We start from the raw sequence: 17,273 nt of genomic DNA, 5'->3' as shown, positions 1-17,273 counted from the left end.
GGAGAGTTTTAAACACAAACCATGATTTTTGTAGAAAGAGACTGTTTTTCCTTCCTAGTTACTAATAGCTTTGCATGCTTGGAACACATGTTATTAAGTCAAGCTTCCACTGAGAATTTATGAGCATGTGATTCTTGGTTCTCTCCGCTGTTTCCTACCTGTTTGGAGACCCATTTTCTATTCTCCCACCATTTTAGCATGGGCCATCCTGTACTGTCATCTTTACCTATTTTCCTAAAATGTTCTGCATTCATTTATTCATTCCACCTATAGTTATTATGAATCTACCATGTTTCAGTTTTGTTCTAGACAACAAAGCCCTTGTGGCCTCAACATTTTCTTGAAGCAGTCAGTCTAGAGGGAGAAATAGTCAATACATACATTGTAGGCAGTTCGGCTTCCATAGCAAATACCATAGATTGGATGGCTCTAAACAACAGAAATCCACTTTCCTCACAGTTCTGGAGGCTAGAAATCCAAAATCAAGGTCTGGAAGATTCAGTTTCTGATGAGGACTCTATTCCTGGCCTGTAGACAGCTCCTTTCTCACTGTGCCCTCATGTGGCATTTCCTCCATATGTACGTGTGGAGAGAGAGAATGCAAACTCTCTAGTGTCTTTTCTTAAGGACTCTAATCCTATCAGACCAGGGTCCCACTCTTTTGAGCTCAGTTAAGCTTAGTTGTTTCCTTAAAGGCTCCATATCCAAATATAACCACACTGGGAATCAGGATGTCTGTCAAGATGAATTTGGAGGAATACAATCATTCAGTCAAAAAAAATACATCAAAAATTTTAAAATTATCAGCTAGTGATAAGAACAATGGAAAAAATCAATTAGAAGAAAGGAATAAAGAATAATTGGGACAGAAATGGTGGTTACTACTTTCGCTACAGGCCTCTCTGAAGAAGTAAAAGTTGAGTGAAACCAATAATGAAGGGGATTTAGGGAAATAGGCATTCTAGGTAAGAGAGAATTTTAAGTCCAGTGATCCAAGATGGGAGTGAGAATGGCAGGATCACGTGACCAAAGAAGATCCGTGTGGTTGGATTCTAATTGGCCAGGGAAAGTGGGGTAGGAGAAAATGCTAGAGAGATAAGCAGTAGTCTGATTTTGCTAGCCAACATCAGGAGTTCAAATTTTGTTGTTATTGCAATGGAAAGCAATTGGAGAGTTTTAGAGTGATTCGTGTACAGATAAAATTCAATTTAAGTACAGAAACTCTAAGGAATGTTTTAGAGTCTTCTCCATCTGTGGAACATGTAGTAAATGCTCAATAAATTTTTTTAAAACTAGAAGGATGGATGTTTTCTTACATAATTGACTTTTTTCAAAAGTCAGGTTTATTAGGTATAATTCACTTAGAATATATATATATATATATACATATATATATTATATTCACTCTTTATAGTGCACATTTCTGTGAGTCATTGTAGTCAACCACTTCCTCCTATGCCAGCCTTTGGCATCCACTGATCTGTTTTTTCTATATATAGTTCTACATTTTCCATATTGTACATAAATGGAATTATAAAGTGTAGAGTCTTTTGAGTCTGACTTCTTTCATTTGGCATTATTCCCTCAAGTTTCATCACATTAAGTGTATCAGTAGTTCTTCCCTTTTTATTGCGGGGTAGTGGTCCATTGTACAGATGTACCAGTTTGTTTATTGACTCAGTTAAAGGACGTTTGGCTTGTCTCCAGTCTTTGGCAAGTATCAATAAACCTACTATAAACATTTGCATTAAAGTTTTTGTACATACATATGTTTTCATTTATCTTTAGTTAAGATCGATCAGTGGGATTGTTGGGTTATATGTGATGTGAATGTTTAACTGTGTAGGAACCTTCCAACCTATTTTTTTCACAATGGCTGCACCACTCTGCATTTCCACCAGCACTGAATGAGAGTTCTACTCTCTCTCAATTCTCGCCAGCACTAGTATTGTCATTTAAAAAAACAATTGGCCATTCTAAAAGGTATGTAGTCAATAACTTTTTTTCAGACTGCAAAATAGGTCCAGTGGGTATGAATAGTAATTTTAAACTATATAGAGATTTTTTTAACCAAAAAAAAGTATAATTATATAATTCTTATTGAGAGCTACATATAGTAAATTTGAGAATATGGATCCCCAATACTTGCTTGGAGATTTTTATAGAATATAAATTTAAAGAATCTATTCCCTAAATGGCAACCTCAAAATACAGCCCTCTTATAGTCAGTATGAGCCCTGTAAAATGCATCTTTAGAAAGATAACCCATGAGATTCTCTATGCAAATTATCAATCATTCCTGAGGTATGATAAAGCTTTTGTCCTTAAAACTCCAACCTCAGTCCTACAAATTTTATAATTAGAAGTAGTGGTTGACTTTTGCTAACAGAATGACAAAAATAAAAGAATGATTTCATTATCCTTGATACACATTTTCCCAATCTACCCTCACGTCATTGAAAATACTCCATTGTAGGCAGCCTGGTCTTGTCTGCTCTTTGGCCACGTTAGCCTTTCATTTACCAGTGAGATCTGAAGGAAGAAACAAGGTTTTAAATTCTGCTGAGGTGACCCTGGCCGGTTGGCTCAGTGGTAGAGCGTTGGCCTGGCATGCAGGAGTCCCGAGTTCAATTCCCGGCCAGGGCACACAGGAGAAGCGCCCATCTACTTCTCCACCCCTTCCCCTCTCCTTCCTCTCTGTCTCTCTCTTCCCCTCCCGCAGCCAAGGCTCCACTGGAGCAAAGTTGGCCAGGGCTCTGAGGATGGCTCTATGGCCTCCACCTCAGGCGCTAGAATGGCTCTGGTTGCAGCAGAGTGATGCCCCAGATGGGCAGAGCATCGCCCCCTGGTGGGCATGCTGGGTGGATCCCGGTCGGGCGCATGCAGGAGTCTGTCTGACTGCCTCCCCATTTCCAACTTCAGGGGAAAAAAAAAAATCTGCTGAGGAATTTGAGCATTAGATAACTTGTGGACTGTAGGGAATCATCTGAGCCAAGATGGCTATCTCAATGATTTAAGGATCTAGAAGATACCCTTTTAATAGATCTCTAAAATAACATTCTCCACTGCTTTGTGAAGCCCTGATCTTGCTCAGTATCATTCTATTATTGTTCCATGAAGGACCCTCAAGGACTAGAAAACTCAGTGTTTTTTTACAGAATCTATGGGAGTATATCACATATATCCGGTATCTCTACCAATGCCATGACTGTCTCTACCTGGAGATAGTGCACTTCTCTTTTCCTGGAGAAAGTGCTTAGCTTAGTTTTGGCTTGAGGGTGTGGACTCATGCCTAGCACAACTGAGGCAAAGCTCTCCTGGAGCTGATTCTGTTTCCTGAATGAAGAGGTAGATGCAGTTTGTACATGACTAACGTCAGCCACCTTCATAAAACTTGGTGCTATCCTTTTGCCTTTTTCTCCCAATGAGCTTTAAAATGGACTGACCTTTTTAAAAACAAAACAAGTGGCTTGCCTTTTCTCCCCCTGTTGGTTAAACATACTGTTCCATTCACCTGACGTAAGAGATTTTGTGTGGCTCATTTTACAAGAAGACTCCAAGTTGTCATGTTTGTTCAGACGATTTATTTCTGGAATCAAGGACCATAAATCTCCTGGATGCTCCTGATAAAAGTCGGTGGGAACACATGAGGGTGGAAACTCTGTCTTTCCTGGAAGTGCTTGGTAGCATTTGCTGAGCGGCCAGGCATGTGGCAGCTTTATGAATCTTCTTCTTTTGTTGTTGTTTTCTGTTTGCAGATTTTATTCTTCACCGTACAGTATTGCAACCAACCGCATGATTCCACAGACATCCATCACGCCATTCATTGCTGCTTCCCCTGTCTCCACATACCAGGTATGTCTGATTTCCCTGCACCTCAGGAGAGATCTTTCTTGCCAGTAATAGATGACATATAGGCAAAGGCACAGTAGAATCTTTTTAATTGTCCTCAAACACTTTAGTCTCATCCTGTTGTAATAATCCTCACGTTACCAATTAGCCTACGCTTCCAAGGGCTTGTTGGCATCTATTTCACTGAATAATGGAATCCACCATGCTTTTCATTCTTCCCTCTGAGTTTTCATGATTACGCTCCTTTCCAGCCAACTTGTGTACAGCTGTCTTAACACTGAGAAATGATTTTGTTTGTTGTCTGTTATTTTGGTTGTCACGCTTCCTATTGTGTCTCTTCTAAATGCATATTTCTAGCATTCCCTGCCCTTATTCCAACATATTTTATCATTGTCATCTCATCTGGTCCCAGTTACCATGTGTATCCATGTAAAACTACGTGGATAGATATTAAATCATTTTCCCCAAGAAATAGAAAGATTATCAAAGTGGTAAAATGTTATTCCTCCCTTTTGTTCTTACTTCATTTTCCGTTCCAAAGAAGCCAGTAGAGACCTCAGGGGTTCCACAGGTTGAAACATAAGAGAATCTGAGACTTAGTATGTGTCCTGAACCAGATGTTGTAGCCAGTTAACCCTGTGTACTCTAGGTGGATTGAAATAGTCACACTTCTCCCTTAAGAACTACTTCTTATCTTATTTCTTTGAGTTTTCAAGTATGTGATATCACTCCCTGCTTTTCTTTACTTCATATTGTTCCTCAGACAATTCTTCTAATTCTAATTAGAAATGGCTATCAATGTTACATATAGAGAATACTTAGCGCCTATTTTTAAAAACCTATGGAGAAAGAGCGAGAGAGAGTGCAAGAGCGTGCATGCCATGTGTTTCTCTGTATTTTGCAGATGGTGAGGGTGGATGTTTTACAATGGGTAAAAAAACTCTATAATGTTGCTGACTGCTACTAATTCAGTTAAGTGTCACCTTATTCAGCCACTACATCATTTCAGGTTGCCCCAGTTGTCAGAGCATCAAACTTGAGACTATGGGCATTTTCCCTTAACTGATCCCCTGTGAAGCGGTTCATTTTCATTCATTTCCTGCACTTAGATTCTTGATACATGTCAGTGGATGAACAGAAAAGACATTGGTGTGAATTGCATCTGAGGGTCTCAGAATGGCTGATTTCCTAATTGCCTTTCCCTGGGACCCAGGAGGCTGTGTGCAGGTGCTGATCACTTTTGTTCTTCATGCCGGCCTGCCTGGATGTAATGTGTGTTTTGGAGGGGTTTTTTTAACCCATTTTTTCCCCTGTACTTGGCCTCTGTTTCAGCCAAGACCACCCACTGAGCCCCAGCGTGGAGCACTTTAGTGACATGAATAAAATATCCATAGAAAAGTCATTTTACTTGGGAGGGCTCATAAGTGGAATTTAACCCCAGCTCTCTTTTCTCATAAAAGGAATTAGAGCAATTTCCTATGTTGTTGACTCTTGCCTTTCAACACTTCTTCTTCCTTTTTGTTTTTTAAATCTAAACTGTGATTTTGTTTGTATGAGTATATTTAAAACAAAATCTTTAAGGTTTTCTCTGTGACCATCAGCTCTTAAAGCTGACATCCTCGTTTGGCTGACAAGGCACATTTCAGAGCAGTTGGGTGGCTCCAATACTCATTTTATTTACCATACCAATTATCACGAGCAGAAAAAAATTTACAAACTTGCTTAACTTGAGTTTATCTCAAAGCATTTTCCCCAATTTTTGGTTGATCTATTTCATTCTTACCCCAACTTTTACCACTTGGACTTATTTTCAAGATGAGAATCACCTGAAAAAATGAAGTTAAAACAAATGACAGGAAAAAAAAGGAAGTCTTAGTAGTAAATTTCTGCCTCCTTATTATTTGTCTGGGTATCCCTGGGAGTTGAACTCTAAATAGGAGGTCGCTGAGGCTACCTAACGCTTTAATCTCCAACACCACCCTCAATATATGTTCCAGGTCTCAGCCTGGGTTATGTGGGCACTGCAGCCCGTTCCAGGGAGGTAGGAATTTGCTTTACATTGGATCATGTTCAAGGACCAAATTAATCAGGTCCAAGAATGTGCTTTCTAGCTTTAGTTTTGAGCACTAATTAGCTGTAAAATCAGATGGACTCCACTTTCTTATGACCTAGTGTGACTCCACTGAACGCAAGTTCTATCTGTGATTGCTTTGTGCTAATAAATGCTGTTTGATGCATAGGTCCAGAGTACTTCATGGATGCCTCATCCGCCATACGTTATGCAACCAACAGTAAGTGTTCTCAGTCACCTGAGGCTAAATATTTCTATTATCCAAGTGCCAGCTTTTGTAATGCATAGAAGCTTTGGGGTAAAGCTTTTGTTATATTCCATACCTCTTTCAGGCAGCCCTATTTCCAGATAAAAAGCTGTTCCTGAAAGTCTACAAAAGCATGTATAATAGATAAAGATAGATAAATGCATAGAGAGATGTATAGATAGATAGATAGATAAACTTTCTTAGAGGAATATCAGTCATAACAGTCAATCTCTCAAGTTGATGATTGACTGTTTATTATGGATAGGGAATTTTTACTTCATGCAGGAACTTTGAGTTCTGAACAATTAAATTCATTACAGGAGGAAAGCTTTTCCGTTTTCCTTCTCCTTCTGTTATGCTGTGTTTTCTTCAAATGCCATTTGGTGTGCTTTGGGAGAAAATTTTAGTATCATGGCCAAGTATTGACTCAAAGCAATATATTTGAAATAGGAAGGTTGTTGTCTATTAATAGATAGAGATGTATAAACAGATAGCATGGTTGCTAGATATTTTTTATGTAAACTAACTAGAGCCTTTCTCCTCTCTTGTGGAAAAATATCTTCCAAAAATATTCAAATTCCATTTTCGTACTTGCTAGATCTCCTATTTTTGTGGAACAATATTACATCAGTCCCAAGTGAAAAATATTACATATTTCATTAGATTCTAGACTGAAAGCTAATGATTCCATTTATCTTTGTCTAGTTCTTCCAGATTTCTAGCTCTATAGACGTACAAGATAGATTTCAATAGCAGTACACCAATGAGAGTGCGAGGTAGGGGAGGAGCCCTAGACTAAAAGCTGTGTGACACAGTCTCTGGTGTACTCTTCCGGGTATGCTCACTTTTGTGCCTTTGTTTCCATACCTGTTACTATACTTAGCAGGGTTTGGGGGGAGAATCAAATAAAAGCATATGTGAAAATTATTTTTTAAGTATGCCATGCTATCCATTATTACTACCATTATCCTTATTATTGTTGGACCTATATGTTGTACAAAGAAGCAATGTTATACTGTGACTCTTTTCAAAGCTAAATACGAATAAGGTAGCACATATTAATGACCAGGGAGCTATATGCACAGGCATTCATTTCCTGCACTCAAAGGCTCACAGCACCTGGTTTTCATATTTGAGCTTTCTCCATTTTTAAAAAATAAGGAACATTCCACGTTGCTCCTAATGTTTTGATAGTTTGTTTTTTATTTAAAGAATAAAATATATGTAGCTTACTACAGCAGAACTTTAGACCATATTTTGCAAATCCTTCTCTTTACTCTTATTTCTACACCTTGGGGGCTTCCTGAGTTCATCTGATCTATGTTCTGTAAATCATACCAACTTACAATGGATCCAAGATATACTTCTCTGTCCAAATCGTGAGGCAGAATTCAATATATGCTGCCAAACCAATGTATAGCACAGACTGAGCCAACACAGGAAAAGAGAAGATGTCCTGCCAAGTTCTAAAGAGTAGATTTTCTAGAAGGAAACAACTACCTTCTAAAAAAATAATGTGTTCATCTATAGAGCACTAATACTGGCTTAGTCCTCACACTGAGATTAAGCCTCATCTCATTGTGGCCAAAAGAAACGCACATCTGGCAATATCTGAATATTTTGCCAGATGTCAAAGTGAGTAAGACGACAGAATTTCTAGAACTATGAGGAGGAGGGGAGATGTTTGTATGTATCTTTATTTCAACTATTACTAAGGATCTTAGCAGACTTTTTTTATTACCACCTCCTCACCCCAGCACAGCTTTAGCCCCATTTTGGAATGCATTATTTCTGATGCATCTTACTCTAGCAATTACTCTGTGCGTGTGTGTGTGTGCGTGCACGTGTGCACGCGTGTGCATTCATTTGTCTGCTTGGATCGTCCTTGCTACGGCTCAGTGATATCTTGTCACTCCCCATGACTAGATTGTGCATCATGTTTGAACTGAGGTCACTTGGTTTAAAATGTAACGTTTGTGGCTGAGGCAGATTCCTGGAAAAAGGAGTGACTGGGCCACCCACCACTTTGTTGTCTTTAACGTGGAAAAATTAGCTGAACAGTGTCATGGAAACAGAGTTTATACCACAATCTTTGCTCTGCAGCAGTCTTGCTGGTTGGCTAGCTTGCATAAATATCCCACTGGTCTAAGTTTCATCATCAAAATGAGGGTTAAATTAATCACTCAATGATACTAAAATACAAAAGTGCTTAAGCAACCTAAGGCAAAGAAACAAAAAACCTCAAAAGAATGAATGACTTGATGATTAATAGCACAGAGTCTTGGTTAGGCTCCTTGAGATAAAAAAAGCTTTCCTAACTATGGGACTTTGGATGATTTAACTTTTTGAGCCACGTTTTCATCATCTGTTGTATATTGACATAATAATACCTAACTAATTGTGCATTTTTTATTAAATAAAATATGGTATTAAAACTCTTAAAATAGTGCCTGACAAATAGCAAGCACTCAATAAATTATTATTATTATTATTACTTATATTAGTAGATTGCACATTATGTCTTAGGTTAGCCCAATTATATAAAATGAGTATAAGTATAGAATGAAAATTGAGAATAAGCAATAATCACCTACATCCAGCACATTCATGCTGCTTATTTAACTTGCTTGACTCATGAGTTTGGTGGAGATAGCCTCTGTGGCTATAAATAAGACAACTTTGCTTACATTGGTCCTTCATTAACTTACTAAACCATTCAACAACTAATACTTAAAATAATGGGCCCATTGGGTACCGCCTGGGGTCTACTTTACTAATAAAACCAAGATGTCAGTGTCAACATTTCTCAGATATGTTGCCCTAATTCTGATTTGCTTACGAATCTCTTGCATTTTCTCTTCCACCATTTGGAGAAAAATCTCACTTAGAAGTTTTAAGTGTTAGAAGCATATTTTCCTACCATCACTAGGAATGCACAGGACTTCTGCCCTGGAGCCAGGAGGCGGGTAGGTTCTCTTTTAGTCTTGACCCCAAGGACTCTTAGATCTCAACCAGGTCTCTGATGAGAAAACAGTGCTTCCAGAACGTCATAAAGCAGAGCCCAGTGCTTCTGATCTTCTCCAGGGTGGAAAAGGGTTAAACTGAAGTAGCAACATCTGGAAGAGAGAAACAAAATAATGGGAAAGAAGGGAAGGGAGTGGAGGCAGGAGAAGAGAAAGGATAGCAAAGAACTGAATCTTGCCATTTAAGTTGGCTTCTTTGGAGATGGAATTTTCTGAGTTGCCTGTCATGTACTTTTTCGTACATTGAGAAATAAAATTCAAAGAGACTTTTTACTTTTATGAAAGAGGGGATGAAAGTCTCCTTGCCTGCCTTAGAACTATCACCCTGGTGTTGGTGCAGGGAAACAGGTCTCTGTCAGTTATCAGACTCTCGGACTCTATCCGGTCCCCTGGAAAGTTGTCAGATCCCACTCAGGGCACCAGTAGTGTTTCTGTTTGCACTTTGTCATATTTCACCTGAACAGACACCAAGGCGAGAGTGCTGTAAGACTAAATTAGGAGTACACTTTTTGCTGTGCAGAAGTAAAAATGCTGACTTTGTCAATGCAATCCACTATTTGTCCTGCGTCTCATGCAGGGTTCTCCACTATACTGTGAAATCTCACCCTGACGCTGACAGAATTTTAATAGATGATGGATTGCACCAAATATCTGCTCTGCGCAGAGGCATGTCACATTGGAATCTCGTATGAATTCACAATTGAAATTCCTGTGTTGCGGTACATCGGATATTTTGTTAAATCTGTGCTGACAAGGAGAAAAGATGATGCTTCCCAAGAAGAAGCATAGTTCCATTTCTTGAAATTTTATTTAGGCTCGTTTGAGTCATAAATCTTCTCTTCTTCATATGGTTAGCATTATTTCATCTCATGGAGAAAGGTCAGCTTTCATTTTTACTGAATTACCAATTGGTTATCTAATTACAGCATTCTAAGAAATACAAGATGCCCTTATTGAATCATTGGATGATTTGTTGTTATGCATGGCTAAATAATGACTTTTAATAAGCCATAAGTTTGAACTAAGGAGTAAATATAAACTTTTCCTCTACAACAAGTCTGCTCAAGAAAGCTCCAGAATATTTGATTTTTTCATTCTTTACCTGTGAACTGATAAGACCTGAGGCTTAATTGTTGTGTCCCCCAAATTTTCAGGGGTGTTTTCTTTAGAAACACTCCTTACAATGAAAGACACTCCAAATCCTTAAAATTCTGTTGAGAAAGAAAGGTTTTCAGATACTATGCTTTTATACCAACACTTGAGTGAGCAAAAAATTCTTACCCTTATAAAGTCATTATCAAAGTCAATTCTTTGCCTATCAAAGAAGTTAACCAGGTAAATATATATCTCCAGGATGCATCTTTTTTTTAACTACATAGGAAAAACTAAACAACACCAACTCTGACCCACATATACCATTTCTACCAGAAGAGAATTCAAATGTGTGAGAACAGACTTAAGAGAAGCAGCTTCTTTTTAGTATCCCTCCTTTGAAGGCAGGAGTAAGTGAACTTGAACAAAATTGTTTCCACAGAAAGTTTCTTAGACATCATGACTACTATAAAACAAACAAACAAACACAGTGCTGTTTTGCCACTGTTAAATGTAGCTTCCAAATTCTACAATAATTTTTCAAAAATAACCTCAAGTGACTTAAAGAAAAAAGAAAACTTTAAACAATGAAATTCAAGTTTCATAATTCAAAAGTGCATAGAGTTTATAAGACTTTTCATTCATCAATTCTACTCTTCAGAAATAAACTTTGTAAATAAATTTGAGTGTCACCATCCAATTTTTATATGCATATGAAAGTGCATATATATGTGCATGTGGAAATATATGTGTATATTTAAGACATAGAGGATCTTTATACAAATGTTGTCTTGCAACCTAATAGAATGTCCTGGAATATCATTACATGAGTCACAGAGAGATCTATGTTATTTCTTAAATATTACAGAATATGTAATTATATAAACAAATGCATCAAAAGGTATTTAACCAAGTTTTTATTCATAGTCATTTAAGTTGCTTCTAGTAATTTCTCATAAACTCAATACTATTATTAAGCACTTGTGAGAAAATATCTATAAAATAAATTAAATTGAAAGCACAAATGGTATGTGTGCTTTGAAATTTGATAGACATTATTGTTAACTTGCATTTTAAGTGAGAGTTTTTGTTTCCCTATGGCCTCAATTAACACTAGGTAACCTCAAGTTTCAAATATTTGGTTAATATGATAAATAATGAATGGTATTATATTGATGCGTAATTTAATATTTCTTTGAGTCTTAGAGGAGTTGAGTTGCTTTTCATATGTTTATTGATTGATTTTATTTTTTTTCCTCTGAGCTCCAAGTTCCTTTATTTTGCTCATTTATCTTCTGGGATATTGATCTTTTCTTATTTTTCAAAGATCTTATTGCAATTAGTAAGTTAACATCGTCATAGACAATCTAGCTATTTCTAGTTTTCTTTGAATTTAATTTTATGATGTTCATCATATATAATTTTAATATGTAGTGTTATATAATTGGTATTTAGTATTTACCAGTTTTCCTGTTTAGAGCAGATTCTTTTCTGTAAAGAGCCAAACAACATATATTTCTAGTTTTGTGAGCCAGATGGTCTCAGCCACTTTTAGGCATTTTTCTGACTGTAGTGTGAAAGCAGCCATAGACAATACATAAATGAATAAGCATGGCTGAGTTCCAATAAAACTTTATTTACAGAAACATATGAGGGCCACATTTGGCTCATGAGCTGTATTTTGCCAGTCTCTCCTTTAGAGCATCTGGACTCCATGCAAAATACCTTATTAACTTTAAGATTTAAAATACCATATGGTTTTGTTTGTTTGGGTTTTTGTTGTTGTTGCTTTTGTGTTTTGAGTTCGGTAACTTTTTTAAAATTGAGATATAAATAACATGCAATAATGTATCATCATATGTTTTATTATTATGTTTATAGTATATTTTATTTTAAATTTTTATTGCTTTCAGAGTTTATTTGTAATATGGGATGAGATTATGAACCATTACCCCCCACCCTGAAGTGGATAACAAATTGTAATAAACAACTTCTGCCATATAAATCATCTATTTTTTTCCAATGGTATAAAATTTTTTGCCAAAATCTTCATAGAATATCTTTATATTTTTGGTTGTATTTTTTCACTCTATTCTATTATTTTGATTCATTTTTTTACCATTATACCTCTGTTGTAATAACTATCACTTCATAATACCATATATTTTGGACAGTACTTGTCCTCAATATTGTTGTTGTTGTTTTTTAATTGCTCAGTAATTTTCTCAAGAATTCTTCTAGCTATCTTACATTTTCAGAATAACTTTAGTAGTAGGTTGGGAAGTTAAAAAAATCCATTAACATTTTTATTGGTATCACTTTGAACTTATATGGAAAATTTAAAAATATGACATATTTACAGCATTGAATTTTTCTAAGAAAAATATCTTTCCATTTACTCAACATTTTTTTCTAGCTTTATTGAGGTATAATTGACAATAAAATTGTCAAATATTAAAGTGTACGTTATGGTGATTTGATACATACTTACATTATGAAAGGGTTTTCACAGTGTAGTGTCTATGTGTGAGAGAGACAGAGAGAGAAAATACATTTAAGTTCTCCTCTCTTTGCAATTTGCAATAATACAGTGTTTTTATCTATAGTCACCATATTTTACATTAGATATTTAGACATTCGTATAGCTGAAAAGTTGTATCCTTTTACCAGCCTAACCCTATTTCTCCTACCCCCCAGACCCTAGTAACTACTTTCCTACTCTGTTTCTATAAGTTTGAATTTTTGTATGCATTCATTCATTTTAGAGTCCACATATAAGTGATATCATGCTGTATTTGTCTTTCTCTGCCAAACTTACTTCACTTAGCATAATATCTTTAAGGTTTAACCATGCTGTCACATATGGCAAGATCTCTCTATATCTTATGGCTCAATAATATACGTGTGTGTGTGTATGTGTGTGTGTGTGTGTGTGTGTGTGATCTTCTTTATTCCTTCATCTTCTTTATTCATTCATAAACAGACATTTAGGTTGTTTCCATATCTTGTCTATTTTGAATAATGCTGCAGTGAACATGGAATGCAGATATCACTTTAATATTCTGTCTTCATTACCTTGGATGTATACCCAGAATTTGGATCCCTGGATCATATAGTAGCTTTTTAATTTTTTGAGGAATCTTCATGCTGTTTTTATAGTGGCTGCATCAGTCTACATTCCCACCACCATCACACAAGGGTTTCATTCTCCACATCCTTGTTGATACTTATCTCTTGACTTTCTGATAATAGCCATTCTTACAGGTGTGAAGTGATCTCATTGCAGTTTTAATTTTCATTTCCCCAATAATTAATGATGTTGAGCACCTTTTCATATACTTTTTTTTTGCCATTTGTATATATTTGGAAAAATGTCTATTTATTTTCTCTTACCATTTAAAAAATTTTTTTGTTTTGTTTTTGCTATTGATTGGTATGAATTTTTTATGTATTTAAGATAATAACTCATCAGATATTATGATTTAATTTTTTGTTTCATTTAGTAAGTATCTTTTTATTTTGTTAATGATTTTCCTTTGCTATGCAGAAGCTTATTAGTTTGGTGTAGTCACATTTGTTTATTAAGCTGTTGTTGCCTTTGTTTTTCTGGAATCAAATCCAATAAATCATTGCCAAAGTCAATGTCAAGGAACTTACTCCTTATGTTATCTTTTTAAGAGTTTTTCAGTTGCAGATATAATGTTTACATTTCCAGTCTATTTTGAGTTGCTTTTGTGTACAGTAAAAGATAGGAATTTAGTTTCATTCTTTTGCAGATGGTTATCTAGTTTTCCCAACATAACAAGTTATTGAAGACCTTTCCACTTTGTATATTCTTGGCTCCTTTGTTTTAAATTAACTGGGCATATATGCATAAGTTTATTTCCTGGGCTCTTTATTCTGTTTCATTGATCTGTGTGTCTGTTTTTATGCCAATACCATATTATTTTGATTATTATAGCTTTGTAGTATAGTTTTAAATCAGGAAGTATATGCCTCCAGCTTTGTTCTTTTTCAAATTGCTTTGACTATTTAGGGTCTTTTGTGGTTCCATACAAATTAAGACTGTTTGTTCTTTTTCTGTAAAAATGCTATTGAAATTTTCATAGGGATTACAAAGAATATGTGGATTCTTTTGGGTAGTATAGTCATTTAAAAAATATTAATTCTTCTAATCCATGATCACAGGGTATTTTTCTCTTTATTTCTGTCTTCTTCAATTATTTTTCATCCCTGGCCGTTTGTGTGTGTGTGTGTGTGTGTGTGTGTGTGTGTGTGTACACGTATGTATTTTATTTTTTTTGATAAAACTATAAATAGCAGTATTTTTTATTTATTTTTTCCATTGATTTGAGGGGGATGGAAGAAAGAGAGATAGAGAGAGAAACATCAGCTCATTGTTTCACTTAGTTCCATTTAGTTGTGTACTCATTGATTGCTTCTCATATGTACCCTGACCAGGGATTGCACCTGAGACCTCTGGAATTCCAAGTTGATCTTAATCCACTGAGCAACCTAGCCAGAGCAATGGTATTGTTTTCTTAATTTTTATTTCTGATAGTTAATTATTAGTGTACAGAAACTTAATTATGTTTTGAATATTGAGTGTGTTTCTTGAAACTTTACCAAATTTGTTTATTAGTTCTACCAGTTTTTTTGGTGGACTCTTTGACTGTCTACATATACAATAATATCGTATCATCTGCAAATAGTGACAGTTTTACTTCTTCCTTTCTATCTTAGATGTGTTTTAATTTTTTTTTTTTTTGTCTAATCTCTCTGGCTATGATTTCTAGTACTCTGTTGAATAAGGTGGCAAGAGTGAGCATCCTTGACTATTCATTTTAGGAAGCTGAGGAGCTTGAATTCAGTGAAAACAATTAAGTAATAAAATATACTCCTAAGCATCAAATACGTACAGAAGATTCTTTTAGGCATGGGAAATGGGTGAGGGGAAGAAGAAAATAATGTCTTAAAGACACAAAATCAAATTGCAGAGATAATTTTTATGTGCTTAGAATGATAAATTTAAAAATTTACAGCAGAGAGATGTCAGATGTTAAGCAACTACATAACACTGGAAATGATGAGGTCTCTATGAACAGTTGAGGACAAGGAAAAACCAACACAGAAACAAGAATTTAAAGGGTAGGTGATGTTATGGTGTTAAAGAAAAAGAAAGAGAGCACTTTAGGTGGACATAACACACCAAAAGTGTAGAGTTGGATTTCAAGTTATTTCAGAGCTCAGAGAGGAAAGTAACTTACATTAAGGGAAATGTTTATGTTAGAGAATAAGAGAAGGATTTGGTCAGAAAGGTGAATGGTGACCTATTGTAGTACCACTTATTAGTCAGTCTGACACACTTTATACACATTTTTTTACTAGTTTAATAATAGGCCTAATGCGGTTGTCTAAAACTTAAGTTTACTTCAGAAAATGCAAAACAGAAAGGCTAAATTCTGTCACTGATGTGCGTTAAAAGTCACAATTTCCAGTAGAGTAATGGATGAATCAAGCATTAATGGAAAATTTTAAATTTTGCTGTATTATAAAAATATCATTATGCAAAGCCTCTGTATGTAAAGTCATTTTATATCCGCAGAAATATTTTTGGTAGTAATGTTCATCTTTTAAGTAGAGCTCCTGAAGGCTTTTTGGAGAGAACATTTCCTGATGTCTTAAGATCCCTGCTTCCTAAGTACAGGGTGGCTACAATGAGTGGTGAATTGGAAATCTTTTGAAATCCAACTGTGTGCCCATGACCTGTCTTTTTGGCATGGTGTATTACTATGGACATTTAAAAAGAAAGAATAGCTCAAGGAATAATGTATTGCTTATTTAGAACGTCAAGCACAGCATTCTGCAAACAAGACTGAAACAGCTTCTAAGATAAAAAGTTCCAATCATACACAGCCTCCATTGTGTTCTTAAGTAGTACTTAGAACTACTACTTAAGAACATTGACATTAGCATATTAAACATAATTAAATAAAAACCCTATATTAAGTATTCAAACTATTAAAGCCTTGTTTTCTATAGAGAAAGCAAGTACACCGCTAAAATAAATTCATGTCAAACTCTCTAGAAAATTGCAAGTTACCAGGGAAACACAATCAAACAACGATAGGTTAAATCATTTGTCTTATAAATGTTGCTAGGGCAACAGAAGCTAAGAAATCGCTGAAGGCTTGAAGATAAGGGTACAGAGAGTCTCTGAAACTATCTGTTCTTTCTTAGCACATTGAAAGAAAATGTCCTTTCATATCTAGAAATTTAACAGTTATATGTGAGCATTCATTAAACAAATAATCATTAATGAGTTTAAATGGAGAGAATTTCTAAATATCAAAAATTATATTCTCTATTTTTTGCCTGTCAGAGTATCATTGAGACATGTGATTTGGTTTTAAAGATTGATCTCTAGTCTGACCAGGCGGTGGCGCAGTGGATAGAGCATCAGGAAAACCCAGGTTCGAGACCCCGAGGTTGCCAGCTTGAGCAAGGGCTCATCTGGTTTGAGCATAGCTCACTAGCTTGGACCCAAGGTCGCTGGCTCGAGCAAGGGGTTACTTGGTCTGCTGAAGGCCCGCAGTCAAGGCACATATGAGAAAGCAATCAATGAACAACTAAGATGTCGCAATGAAAAACTGATGATTGATGCTTCTTATCTCTCTCCGTCCCTGTCTGTCTGTCCCTATCTATCCCTCTCTCTGACTCTCACTCTCTGTAAACAAATAAATAAATAAATAAATAAAAAATAAAGATTAATCTCTGGTAGGTTAGCCCTAGAGAGCCTATTTATTTCTATGTAGGTGCTATGTCTACATGGTTAATGGTGTTAACTACCTTGGATTTTGTCAGACAGCCAATTTGGGTGTACCAGAGTTGGAGAGAGTAAGATTATATATATCCATATCTGTACCTATACCTATATTCATATCTATCTATATAAAATGAGGTATGTCATAAAAAAATATTTTAGTGT

The 17,273-nt window shown here is 35.7% G+C and overlaps 1 protein-coding gene across 4 annotated transcripts in view; it reads left to right on the top strand.

Annotated features, from left to right (window-relative positions):
* Positions 1 to 17,273, top strand: part of RBMS3 (RNA binding motif single stranded interacting protein 3) — a 1,408,740-nt gene that overhangs the window by 1,308,663 nt on the left and 82,804 nt on the right. For all 4 annotated transcript variants that reach the window (XM_066351336.1, XM_066351338.1, XM_066351337.1 and 1 more), the window contains 2 exons: positions 3,759 to 3,855; positions 6,093 to 6,143. In XM_066351336.1, the coding sequence (XP_066207433.1) occupies positions 3,759 to 3,855; positions 6,093 to 6,143 (148 nt within the window). The remainder of the gene's footprint in view (positions 1 to 3,758; positions 3,856 to 6,092; positions 6,144 to 17,273) is intronic.

The sequence above is a fragment of the Saccopteryx leptura genome, chromosome 10, assembly GCF_036850995.1.
Source record: "Saccopteryx leptura isolate mSacLep1 chromosome 10, mSacLep1_pri_phased_curated, whole genome shotgun sequence".
Classification (NCBI taxonomy): Eukaryota; Metazoa; Chordata; class Mammalia; order Chiroptera; family Emballonuridae; genus Saccopteryx; species Saccopteryx leptura.
The sequence above is the reverse complement of the archived record's forward strand: the minus strand, read 5'-3'. Positions and strand labels throughout refer to the sequence as shown.